General features: G+C 41.0%; 1 protein-coding gene across 1 annotated transcript in view; it reads right to left on the bottom strand.

The window, feature by feature from the left end:
- Positions 1–12,443, bottom strand: part of DNAI1 (dynein axonemal intermediate chain 1) — a 148,085-nt gene that overhangs the window by 115,585 nt on the left and 20,057 nt on the right. Inside the window, exons 7-9 of the mRNA XM_071580462.1 lie at positions 12,198–12,359; positions 10,337–10,396; positions 7,543–7,680 (exon numbers count right to left, since the gene is read on the bottom strand). Coding sequence (XP_071436563.1) covers positions 7,543–7,680; positions 10,337–10,396; positions 12,198–12,359 — 360 coding nt within the window. The remainder of the gene's footprint in view (positions 1–7,542; positions 7,681–10,336; positions 10,397–12,197; positions 12,360–12,443) is intronic.

Here is a 12,443-nt window from a genome sequence, read left to right as displayed (position 1 = left end):
CCCTCTCAGAAAAGTTCAAGAAGAACGTGAAACCAAGTTCATAGAAGGGCAGCAAGGATGGCCCAAGTCTGGAATGACTTCTGTGCCGGGAAAAACTGAGTAGGCTGGAACTTGCCAGTCTAGAGAAGAGATGGCTTGGGGAGACATGAGACAGGTCTAAATGGCCCAGAGAGGATGGACAGGGACTGATTGTTCACTGTCTCTTCTGCTGCAAAAGTAGGAGTGTCAAGTGAAACTTGCATAAGTCAAGCTCAAAACAAACAAAAGAAGGTGACCCTTACATCAAGATGGCACATCTGTGCAACTCCTTGTCAAAGGGTATTGTATATGCAAGAATTCTTCATGGTTTCAAGGAGCAAGTACTTTTATTTATGTGCCAAAGCACATCATGCTTAGAAAGCAGCTTAAAATAGCTGAAGGCTGCAAAAATATTTGGGACTGGGGTATATTCTTGCTGTGTTCTCACCCTTTAATGAAGGGTAACCACTAACCACATTCACTTGTGGTTAGTCTTGACCTGAAGCCATGGGGTTTCTCTCACGTTTTTCAGGTTTTCCCTGAGCTGGGGGGAGGACTTCTTGAAAACAGCAGAGATATTTTACTGTTGTCTTCAGAATTTAAGAAAGAGCAAGACAAGATGTTTCCAAATTTTAATGCTACGTGGTATTCCCTAGACATTAGAAAGTCATTACATATTAAGGGAAATTAAAGACAGAGAGAAAGAGGATGCTTGAAACATCTCAAGTAGAAATCAACAGTCTCAACTGCTGGGATTTCTCTCTTTTGACTTTCAGCTGTCATTTTAACTTCTATCACAATAAGAACTGTTTTTCTCTAAAACAATTCCTTAAGAAAAAAGCAATTCACCTTGGCTAACATTTTCCCAGCAATACTGGGATCATGGCTACAAAAGTCATTGGCTGCCACAAGCATATTTGTCTGAGTAAGCTTAACTGACAGAGGTCAAATGTTGAGAAATTCAGAAAGAAAGAACTGCAATAAACAATTTTCTCTCCAATACTGTGAAAATCATAGTTACAAAGCATAGAGAACAGGTCCTCTGCAGTCCTGCTGGCTCACCATGTTTATTGGCTCCCATTTACCAATTATGCAGGACAAAATTTATCTTCTGTTTTAACACGCACCTGCTACTGGAAGGGGCTGGGGAAGAAGGGCAGCGCTATACCCTGCAACAGACAGGAGCAAGATCACAGCTCTTGTGCTCTTACACATCCAAGGAGACTGGCACTGCAGGCATTCTGACTTCCCTACCTGAGATAACATCCTGCACTGAAGATCAGAGGATAAAGCTCATTTTATGTGTTCTTGAAGGTGAATGCTGGATCCCAACACCGAGCTTTGTGGTGTGGCCACATGGGAGGGAAGGGATGCCATCCAGAGGGACCTGACAGGCTTGAGAGGTGGATCTGTGTGAAGCCCATGGAGTTCAATAAGGCCAAGTCCAGGGTCCTGCACCTGGGCTGGGGGAATCTCAAACATGGATACAGGCTGGGCTGGATGGTGAATGGATTGAGAGCAGCCTTGAGTAGAAGGATTTGAGGATACTGATGGATAAGAATCTGAATATGACCTGGTCCTGTGCACTTACAGCCCAGAAAGCCGATGGTGTCCTGGCTGCATCCAAAGAAGGGTGGGCAGCAGGTCAAGGGAGGGGATTCTGCCCCTCTGCTCTGCGCTGGTGAGAATCCACCTGGAGCACTGCACCCAGCTCTGGAGTCCTCAGCACATGAAGGACATGGACTTGTTGGAGTGAGTCCAGAGAAGGCCATAGCATTGGTCAGAGGGCTGGAGCAGCTCTCTTATGGAGACAGGCTGAGAGAGTTGGGGATGTTAAGCCTGGAGACCTTCCAGCACCTCCCAATATCTAAGGGGGGCCTACAGGAAATACAGGGAGCAACTCTACTTGGAAGTCTAGAGATAGGATGAGGAACACTTGTTTTAAACTGAATGAGGGTAGATTTAGATTAAATATTAGGAAGAAATTCTTCCCCATGAGGGTGGTGAGGCACTGGAGCAGATAGCCCAGAGAAGCTGTGGATACCCTAACCTGGAAGTGTCCAAGACCAGGCTGGATGGGACTCCAAGCAACCTGGTCTAGTGGAAGGTGTCCCTGCCCATGGCAGGAGGTTGGAATTGGGTGATCATTAAGATCACTTCCAATCCAGACCATTCTATGATACTGTGATTCCATAGTTTTGGGAGGTTTTTTGGTCAGTGGAAAGTAAGTTTTAAACTGGGAAAAAAAGGAAAAAAACCACAAAAATAAAACAACCCTGTAAATGCAGAAACAATGTATTATTCAATTGATCTTTTTTCCTGCAATGCAGAAAACTCTCCAGATAAATCAAAAAAGCTTTAAGTCAGCTTTTCTGTTAGGTAGCTGTGCTGTTAGCAATGAAGCCATGACTAACTACATTTTTGGCATTCAACTGGATTGGAGTAAGTAATTTTCTTATTGTATCCTGTCCTGTTTTATTTATTCTGTATACTATTGAAATAAATCTTCAGTGGAAGTGCTAGGCCTAATTTACTACTTTTTGTTTGTTTGCTTGTTTCTGTTAGAAATGCACTTTTCCACTTTTTTTTTTCTGCCTATTTTGGGCCACCTAGCCAAATGCAATGAGAGCTTACAGGATAACAAATTTGTTTTGTTTATTTCTGTGCATAAGTTATTTTTAGAATAGCAATAATATTAATTGATTCATATGTAGGATGGATAATGGGCTAATACTTTGAAAATAAATGTCTCAGTCTTGCTCTGCAATTCATTAAGACCAATGGCTTCACATTTGTCTCTCAGCAGCTGGCCAGTTGTGATGTGTAAATCCTACAAACTGAAGGACAGGAAAAGGCTTCTGCTGCTGTGTAAATGCATATCCAGAAGACATATCCCACTTTCAAAACCAGTGCAGTAACAGCTCACACCTCTAGCAACACCTATACTGTGACTAGAGAAGCCCTGGCGTGCAAAGAAAGAAGCACAGTACAGAGCTGTTGTCATCGGCTGCCCAGCCAACACCTCCATGCACCACAAACACCCACCATAAATCCCAAATAAAGCCCCTCGGGTTGAACTGTGTCAAGTAGTTATTAACGCCCAGAACTGCACTCATCTGTCCATTTTCACTCTTCACTTCTAATTCTGATACACTGTAAACAGCAAATTGAAGACAAGGGAGTTAGCAATAACTCACCCACTCCTAGGGGTGACCAGGAACAGGTGAATAATAATGTGAAATTAATTGCATTCTAATTTCAGCTATTATATAAAAATGTTAATGGTTATCCAAGGGCTTCCAAGTGAAAACTATGATGCTGTGGTCTGTCTCATCAGGCGTATCTCAGAAAGGGGTAATGCTATAGTGAGATACACAAGTCAGACAGGACCTCACATGATTCAGGAACAGAATGTTATCAGAAATGTTATATTTAACATTTTCCTGTTTAATATAAATTTGGTTTGGACTTCTTAGGACAATAATCAACCAGTTCTGTTTTAGAGGAGATTAGACTATTCCAGTGCAGTAAGTTCCAGCTTTAACATATTCCCAGCTGGTTCACATCCATCTATATTTCTGTTAACACTATCCTCTGTTTTAGTACTTCTCCCCATTATTTAGCTCAGATTCCCCATCTACCTTTGCATTAACAGATAAATATGCTAAGACTGTTTAGTACGATGTATTCAAGCTTTCAAATTCTTATGATCTTTTCTAGATCTACGCAGGTTTACAATCTACCATCTCTGAAAAGGGGTGATTAAAACCATACATTCCTGTACTGCTCCTGAAAATGTACTACCCTCCCTTTCCTAACACAAATAGCTTCTGTGCCATCCATCACAAAGTGTGTTCCTGCACTGTTCTTGTCTCTCATAGCCACATCACAACTCACCAACCAACACACCCCTGTCACTCCCTGTCATTACAAACTGTGAGCATTCACCTCACCAAAGATTGTTTTGATACTCAAAAATTCAGACTTCCTCTCCACAAGTCCCTCCCAGTTTGTGCTAATGATAATATTCTGGTATGTCTAATAATTGCCTAATGGCAATTAAAAGCAATAGCTTTACAGAATTTCAGCCAGATTATCTGTACTATACTTTCCTTTCTAAGGAAAGACACAACTTGCCTTTCATCAGAGAAAGAGATGGGATTATTAGGACACAGCCTACCTTTGGTAAACGTGCTATTTTGCTCCGTTTCATATTTACTTCCAGCTCCGCATCCTTTGCCTCCCTATTAATACTGTTGTCTTATGTACTGTTAAAGGTCAAACTGAGGGAATCATTTTTACCCCTCTTACATACCAGCTATGTGGTTTCACCCCTCTTTGGATAGAGTCATCAAAATCCTTACTATCAGACCTGTGATTTCATGCCTTGCCAGCTCAGGGTGAGAGGAGCAAACCTGCATCAATTGCATGAAGGTTTCTGCATTTTGTTTCTACCTCATATACTCTCATTTCCAAGTTCATGCAACACCATGAGGACAGTTGTACTGGATCAGACCAAACATGTCTCTGATCCAGCACTGTAGAATCATAGAATCATTTAGGTTGGAAAAGACCTTTAAGATCATCAAGTATCCTCCCTGTAATCAGACCACAAGCAGATGGCTTAGGAACAGTAAGAACAGGACAAGCAGATACAACACTTCTGCCTAGTTATCTCTGCCTCCAGATATTTTCAGCTCAGAAAATTTCCTATCATTCCTCTTTCCTATTCTGTGTTCTCCATGTTGTGTACAGCCTTTATTGAAAACTGAGGAAAAATTTCATATGTTGCATCACTGCTGTCAGAGCATACCCTTTCCTCTCTAGATCCATTTGAGTGAGAGACACACAGAGATTTCTAAGATTCCCTTCTCACAGCCTCTAGTCAAATACTCATTATTTGACTAATAATACTAGTTATTCCAACTTCTCTTCACTCATATCTTCTTTATATCATTCTCACACTTACTTCTGCTGAAATTCTTGGTTACCCCCACTCCTTTTCCTTTTGGCTGCCTCCCTTCTGCTTTGCTATACCATGACCTTCTTGCTTGTCCTAACTCTTCAGTGCAATGCATGGCTTCATTCTACTTCTTTTCCCCTAGTGAGACATTTCCACTTAACTGTCAAGATTCTTCTCTCCTCTTTTCTGCTTTTGACCACATTCTTTCACAGATCACATCCTTCCTCTCCCAGTCATGTGTTCTCTTGACCACTTACTCAGTACCAATACTATTCTTTCTCTCTTTTCATCCATTACCTTTTCAAATCATCATCTAACTCCTACTATTATCTCCAGGTATGGCTCTAGCTCTTGGATCTTCTCTTTCCCTGTCTCATACCATAGCAACAGCTTCCATTAGACACCCACCTGTGGTAAGAGCCACTAATTTTCTCTTCTTTCTTTTGGATTGAATCTGGTGCTATCTCAGTAGCTATCACAGTAATTTTTTTGCTAATGCCTACCTTGACCAAAACAGTGGTGGAAATCAACTGCTACTTGTAGCCATTGCATCCTTGATCCAGATCAGTCACGTCTCCTGCTTGATGTTCCACAGTTCACTTCAGCAATGGTCAAACACAGTGTGCTCTCAGAAAGTATCCAGCTGGGAAAGCTGTTTCAGTTATCATGGTGCAAGGTATGCAACTGTGTGTTAGAAGCTCCACAGAACCCATTTTTCCACTTGCTGACTTGAGACCAGAAATACAGATTCCATCAACCTTTAATTTGCTCAGACCTACACCTAAACAGACATAATGTCTGTTGTAAGACTGATTTTAGTCCAGAAGTCCTTCGGGTTGCATTTTTCCAGTTAATGAGTGGAGAGCTCAGCAGGTCTTTCATACACTTAGGTCGGTTCCCCAGCCTCACAGAGGACCTCAGTTAGGGTCACTGGCTCTGCATATGAAGCTTCCCCTTTCACTGTTTTCCCTGCAAGCCCTCTGCAAAATGTAAAGAGTGAAAAGCAAAGCACCAAAGGAACAGATCATGAGTGAAGGGATTCCAATTTACCACTTTTGTCAGTGGAGTGTGTAGTAGGTTTTTTACAATATGGTTCCATTGGTAGAACATTTACTTTATTTTCATTATCAGTTTTTAGCAGTCCACCCTTTAAGCCTGTAATTGTTGACTTCATGCTTAATTCTCCAAAATACACTCAGATGAAAGGTTTATTAGTTTCTGACAGGATCTTGAATTTCTGTGGCACAATTCACAGGAAGGGCCTGTCAGAACACATTCCTGGTCTGTTTATACTGTAAGGTCTATGCTGGCACAGCACGGTGGGATGGCTAAACCGGCCAAATCCTCTGCAGTTGTATCAGCCATATGGTAGGAAAGTGATAAAAGCCTGTTTCAGGAGTCACCTCTTGTTACATATCCATATATATATCTCTTACATATGTTGATATATCTACATCTATTCTAGGGGCAAATTAAGAACTGACTTCCATACTGCTGAATTAGTGTTCTCAATGTACTTTGCTCCAGTCATTATAGAAATTATTTCAGGTTTAACTTAGACTGGGAAGGAAAGAACCACCCACAACTCTGAACACATCAGACTGTTAAACCTGAATAGAAACTTCCTGAGCTCCCTAAAAACATTCTGGAGCATGAAGAAAATCTTTCAGGGTTGCCATATTGCACCATCAGTGCTTGAAGTGGAATGATATTTTTAAGATGGGGATACTGTCACTTGAGTGGAATGAACTGTGTCATCCCCACAGGGCACTCCAAGCTACTCCTGACAGAGGAGCCTGAATTAGGAGTCAGTGTCACCCTCACAGCAAGATCACAGCATTTGCTGATCCTTCTCTTGAGATGGTCACAGGGCCCTGACTGAGGTAACACCACAGTGTGTAATTAATGACCGTAGCATAGAAACTCCAATCACTGAAGAGAGACACTTCTGTCACTTTCCAACTAAATGAATAAATAAGGCACCAAAGATCCCCTTGCAAATTAAGTCAAGCCTCATAGAATCATTATTCAGTGATTCTATTTCATTTATAGCATTTATGTATCTATAATTAAAAAATTATTAATTGTAATTCTATAAAATTACAATGAAATTTTTAAAATAGTGATAAGTATTTTACTACAGTGCTAGATTTTTAAATAATCCTAAATTTCTCTGCCTTTCAGACTGAAACATTGCATGTAAAACCTCTGCATCCCTTACAATTCTTTGAAAAGTCACACACAGTGTCTACTTATTTTGTTCTTTTATCCCTCACATAACAATCACAACCAAGACACAGTACACTGCACAAAAAAACAGGAAGGAATATATCTCACTTGGAAATCAGGTCTGAAAATAAGATCATGCAAAATTATAATCCTGTTTTATACAGCAAAGCAGAAAAACTGGTTTGGAAACACAGCTTGCATTAAAAACTAATTTTTGTATATTTTAGGGTTGTTACCTGAAGCTGAGATCTGTGGCTACACAAACAACATGACTTGCTTCCACTTGACTTGCACTACTGTGAGCAGCCTTCTCCCAGCATTACAAAACCTACCAGTGGCTCCACGTGGGATAACTTTCTTCCACCTCTCTTCTCTTCCTCTATCTTTATTGTCTGAGGTTTTGACTTTTCTTTCTCTTTCGCCTTCTCCATTTTCTGCAGTTCCTCCACATAGACATCATAGATGTCCCACTGAGAGACAGACAGAGGAAGGACTTGTCAGGACCTGATTAATACTCCTGAGAACAGACACCTACTCTATCATAAAAATGTGACAGTCATCACAACAGTAACACTGCTGCTGGAATTCGCTGAACATCTGCCTTCCCTCACAAAAAGTGAAGTGTTGAAGTCCTGGATTTTTAAAGCACAATGGGACTTGTCTTATGTTTTAAGAACACATTTTTGCATTCTTAACAATTTCCTTCCTCCAACACTATTTTCTGCTTTGGCTCTGTATTTATTTTGGTAGGACTTTGTGTTTGGCTAATTTACCAGTGTTTAATAGGAAACAAGCATTAAACATCTGATTCATGACATTTCTCATGTGGTGTTGGAAAATTAAATTTTAACAGCTCAACACAATTTAAATCTTGGACTCCAGCTCTGCAGCATATGATGGAAACTGAGAGCAGTTTTACATCTTCTGCTGTGCCACATGTCACAAATGTCTTACTTGAGTAGATCCAAAAGATTTTGTCCTTAAGAATTATTCACTAGTATTGAAGTGCTAGTACTCTACCTGAAGCCAGTATATTACTTTAAGGACAAAAACAAAAGGCAATCTGACACATCAGGTTGGGAGAGGGAGGATTTTCAAACAGAAAATACAGACTAGAACAGTGGAATAAAGAAAGGTAGCAGAAACCTTTAGTGAAAAAACTGCATTCTACTGTACATTTGCAGGGAGAAATGAAATGGAAAGATGTTCTAAATATTAGGAAAGGACAAAGATGTTGAGGCAAGTATGAGAAGAAGTGGAACAGAAAAGTCTGGAATAGAAAATTCTGAGAATGGGAAAGAAGCTGAAGGGAAGTTCTGGCCAGGTGGGGTTGGTCTCTTCTCCCAGCCACTCAGCAACAGGACAAGGGGGCACAGGCTCAAGCTCTGCCAGGGGAAATTTAAGTTGGAGATCCGAAAAAACTTCTTTGCAGAGAGAGTGCTCAGGCATTGGAATGGGCTGCCCAGAGAGGGGGTGGATTCCCCACCCCTGGAGGTTTTTAAAGTGAGATTGGCTGTGGCACTGAGTGCCATGATCTGGTAAAGGGACTGGAGTTGGACCAGGGGTTGGACTTGATGATCTCGGAGGTCTTTTCCAACCCAATCGATTTTATTAAAAAAAGTGCAGTGGAAAAACAGTTTATGTAAAAATATTATTTTAGCTTCCTTGAAAATTTCAACAGAATAAAAAGAAAGCAATGCAAAACTTTTCCTCTTAGTTTTCATACATTTCATGCAAAATTTTAGTGACAGCCTGATTATCTGTAGATCTCTGTTCCAAGTCTCAGATCATCTTACTGTCAGAAAAAAAGGAAGAAAAATCCTGCTGGAGGGAGGGAAGATCTCAGGCCAAGTACTCTGTAATTTCAAGTTCAGGAATAGACTGGGATACAGCTGTCAGACTGACAGAGACACCTTCACTTTCCTATCACTTTCCTGTGACAGCATTTTTTAAGTTGCTGCCATTACCTCATAGTTTCTCCTGGGTGTTCCTGTGCTACACTGGTAATAAAACGGTATTTTCAACATCAGTTTGATACACTGAGTTGAAACAATGTTTGTATCAGTGACAAACACAGACACATTTTGCAAATATCTGCCTGTTAATCAGCAGTATTGGCTGTATTTCCTTTCCGATGAAAACTGTACCATATTTCGACTGTAAAATTTGGTCGAAAATGTTTTTTTTTTAACATTTTTAATGGAAAGAGAAAATGCTATAAAGTTTTTCGTCATTAATAGATGGGCACATTCCCACTACAGAAAACAGAGGTAAGTTTCTTGCAACAGGTTTTCCATGTTCCTCATGCTGTAGGTTTGGGTTCATCTTCAGGCTTTAGGAACTGGCTTTTGCATACACATAAACTTAGACAAAGTAAAAAACAAGTGCTTCATGTGTCAAATTGTTAACAATGTTCCCCAAAACTCCATGAACCCTTATAAATTTGTAGGTGTACAAAATTCTTAAGAGGTCTCCATTCTCTAACCACTGTGCCCAAGGTGGAGGTCGCATGCAGATGTGTCCTAGCTGCTTTTTCATTACTTTGTTCCTGCATTTTGAGACCCCACTGAACCTGTCTCTGATGGCTTCAGCTGAGAGAGGTGTCCAGGAGGTGTCCAGCAGCTCACCAGGTGCTCAATGCTGGACCACAGAGCCTCCTAAATAAACAGCTTGCTCACCACCACGCAGTGGAAGCACCCAGATAGTTCCCACTCCAAAGGGAGCCGTGTCCCTACAGGAGCCAGCGCTCTGCAAGGTGCAGCCCAGCTCCTGCTGAGCCCAAAACCATTCTCACACTCTGGTTCCCCCACTACCACTCATTTAAGACTCTCTAAAGCAGACTGGTCAGGTGGCTGGCAAAAAACAAACCAATTTAAAGCAGCTGAACTGAGACACTTAACCTTGGAAATATAAACCGTTATCAAGTTCACCCACTAAGGCAGAAGAGAGAGCCATGTTAGTGTGTCCTCAGATTCAAACCAGAGACCAAAGCCACAGTATGGGAATTCATTCCACTGCAAGTAATGCAAACACAGTAATTTATTTTTAACTTCCTCATACCTCAGTTTCCAAAATATACTCTAAAAGAACTTACAAGGTAATAATTATATGTATTTATATATATACCTGGTTAACATTGGCTGAGAAATTTTTTCTAGGTATAGGCTCTGACTGACATCCTCTTTCCTGAAAAAAAAAAAAAGAAAAATAAAAAGGAAGTGTAATCTTGGGACTGAAACCCCTTGCAGTGACATAGTCCAGCTGTGGAAATAGTCTGCATTATTAACTTGACATCCAAAGGACTCCCAGAGCACTGCACAACACTACTGGTGATCATGCAACCAGAAACAGATTTCCTTCTGGATCAAAAGAAGGTTCTCAAGACCTTCAGATTTTATTTCCCATGTACTTTAAATATTTAATTTTACTATTTCATTTTGAAGGAGTGCAAATGGTCTGTTTCACCTCTACCATTTGAAACATTCCGGTTCTGATTACAATATGAGTTATGACTTCCTACCAAATTTTTAAAGTTTAGTCCTACATATTAAATGGCCAATTGGGTACAACACTCAAACAAAGGAGTTGAACAGAATGAAACTTATCAACAATTCATCTGATGCTACTGAAATAATACTTTTATCATCCTTCCATGAACATTCTGAAATGAATTAGTATATTTCTGTGAAACTTTCATTTAATGGAACAGCAACTTCTTTCAAAAACTGTTGTGTCAGAACATTTTTAAGAAGCTGCCTGTAGCACTTTACTGACCTCTGAAACAAAGAAGTCTCAGAGGTGGAAACTGCACATCCTGTACAGCACACAGCAGTACCTCACAGCTATTTAAAGTCTATATTCTGCCTTCAAAGGCAGAATTGCACAGAGACACACCAGCCTCTCCCAATAAAATCAGTGGGAAGAGAATATGCAGATCTGGGAACAGAGAAATAACAAATTCTGTGACCTCCACTGGGATTTATGAAAGACATGGAATCTTAGCTCAAACTTTGTAGTAAGCACCCCACTGAGAGACAAACTCCCCTGAGATCCTCTGTCTCTACTAGTGGGCAGAGATGGTATTCCTTCTAGGAGAGAGTAGCTCCAGCAGCACAGTTACTCTTATGTCCCTCCCAGCCCACCAGATTTAAAGGCATCATTACTGTACATGTGATGGCTGCAGGAAGGCAAGCAGGCTCCCTGGGGACACTGTATATACTCTGATTGTAGGGAAGCAGGGAAAACAAGAGAATTGCCTTTCTGAAACTCCTCTCTCTCATATCTCTGATGCAGAAAGCTCCTTTTTGAACACTGAGCTGGGGGCCAACATCACCAGGAGTGCTCAGTCAGAAGGTCCCATGAAGACACCCTCAAAGGGAATGGCTGTAGGCTCAGCTAAAAGCTTAAGGATGGAACAAAAGGTTTTGAGTCTGTACTGACTGGAAAGTGCATGCACAGAGTGTGAGGGAGATATACCATGTAGCATCAGTAAAGGTTTGTCATACTTGCACGGGCTTGTTACTGCAGTACCCACACTTAGTAACAACACAAATACCTTTGTCCTTTTAATATAAGGGTACTTATAGCCTTGCTCCACTAGTAAGAACTGAAGTAAGAGACCATAAAAGGGCTGAGTTGCAAACAGAAAATACTTTCATGCTTTCCAAGTAATAACCATTGCCTCATACCTTTTCAGATGAGAAAATACACGTGAAAAATATATCCAAGTAGAGGCTTAAGGATTTACAGTAGCACCAAAACCTTTTGTAGGTTGTCCAAGAGTCCACGAGGCAAGAAATTTTCTGTCACCATTTTCACCCTCCCAAATGTTTTACAATAATAGAACACTTCACTTGTTTTCCTAAAGATATCTACAGAGATCACAGGATGTGACACAAATGCAGATGATCCACATGCCCTCCCAAAGGAAAAGTGTCACAACATCCACAGAAAGACCCTCCAAGTCACTGTGGGGGTGGCAGCATACCCGCAGAGGGTTGATGGGTGTCATTGAAGCTCTCTCAATGAAGTTGAACTGGTTTGGAATCTTCTTCTCAGGCACTTTTGGGGCAGGAGGCTCTTCTGCCTCTGCTGCCTCTGCTGTCTTGGATGCTTCCACTGTTGCTTCCCCCTCTCCCTCTCCTGCAGCCTGAAAGAAAACACAGCAATGACTCTATCCTGAAAGAACCAGACACCTCCTTCCTTCTCAGACTGCTGGATTTCTGCTGCCTAG

The sequence above is a fragment of the Pithys albifrons genome, chromosome Z, assembly GCF_047495875.1.
Source record: "Pithys albifrons albifrons isolate INPA30051 chromosome Z, PitAlb_v1, whole genome shotgun sequence".
Taxonomy (NCBI): domain Eukaryota; kingdom Metazoa; phylum Chordata; class Aves; order Passeriformes; family Thamnophilidae; genus Pithys; species Pithys albifrons.
Note: the sequence above shows the minus strand (reverse complement) of the source record. Positions and strands in the feature narration are given on the sequence as shown.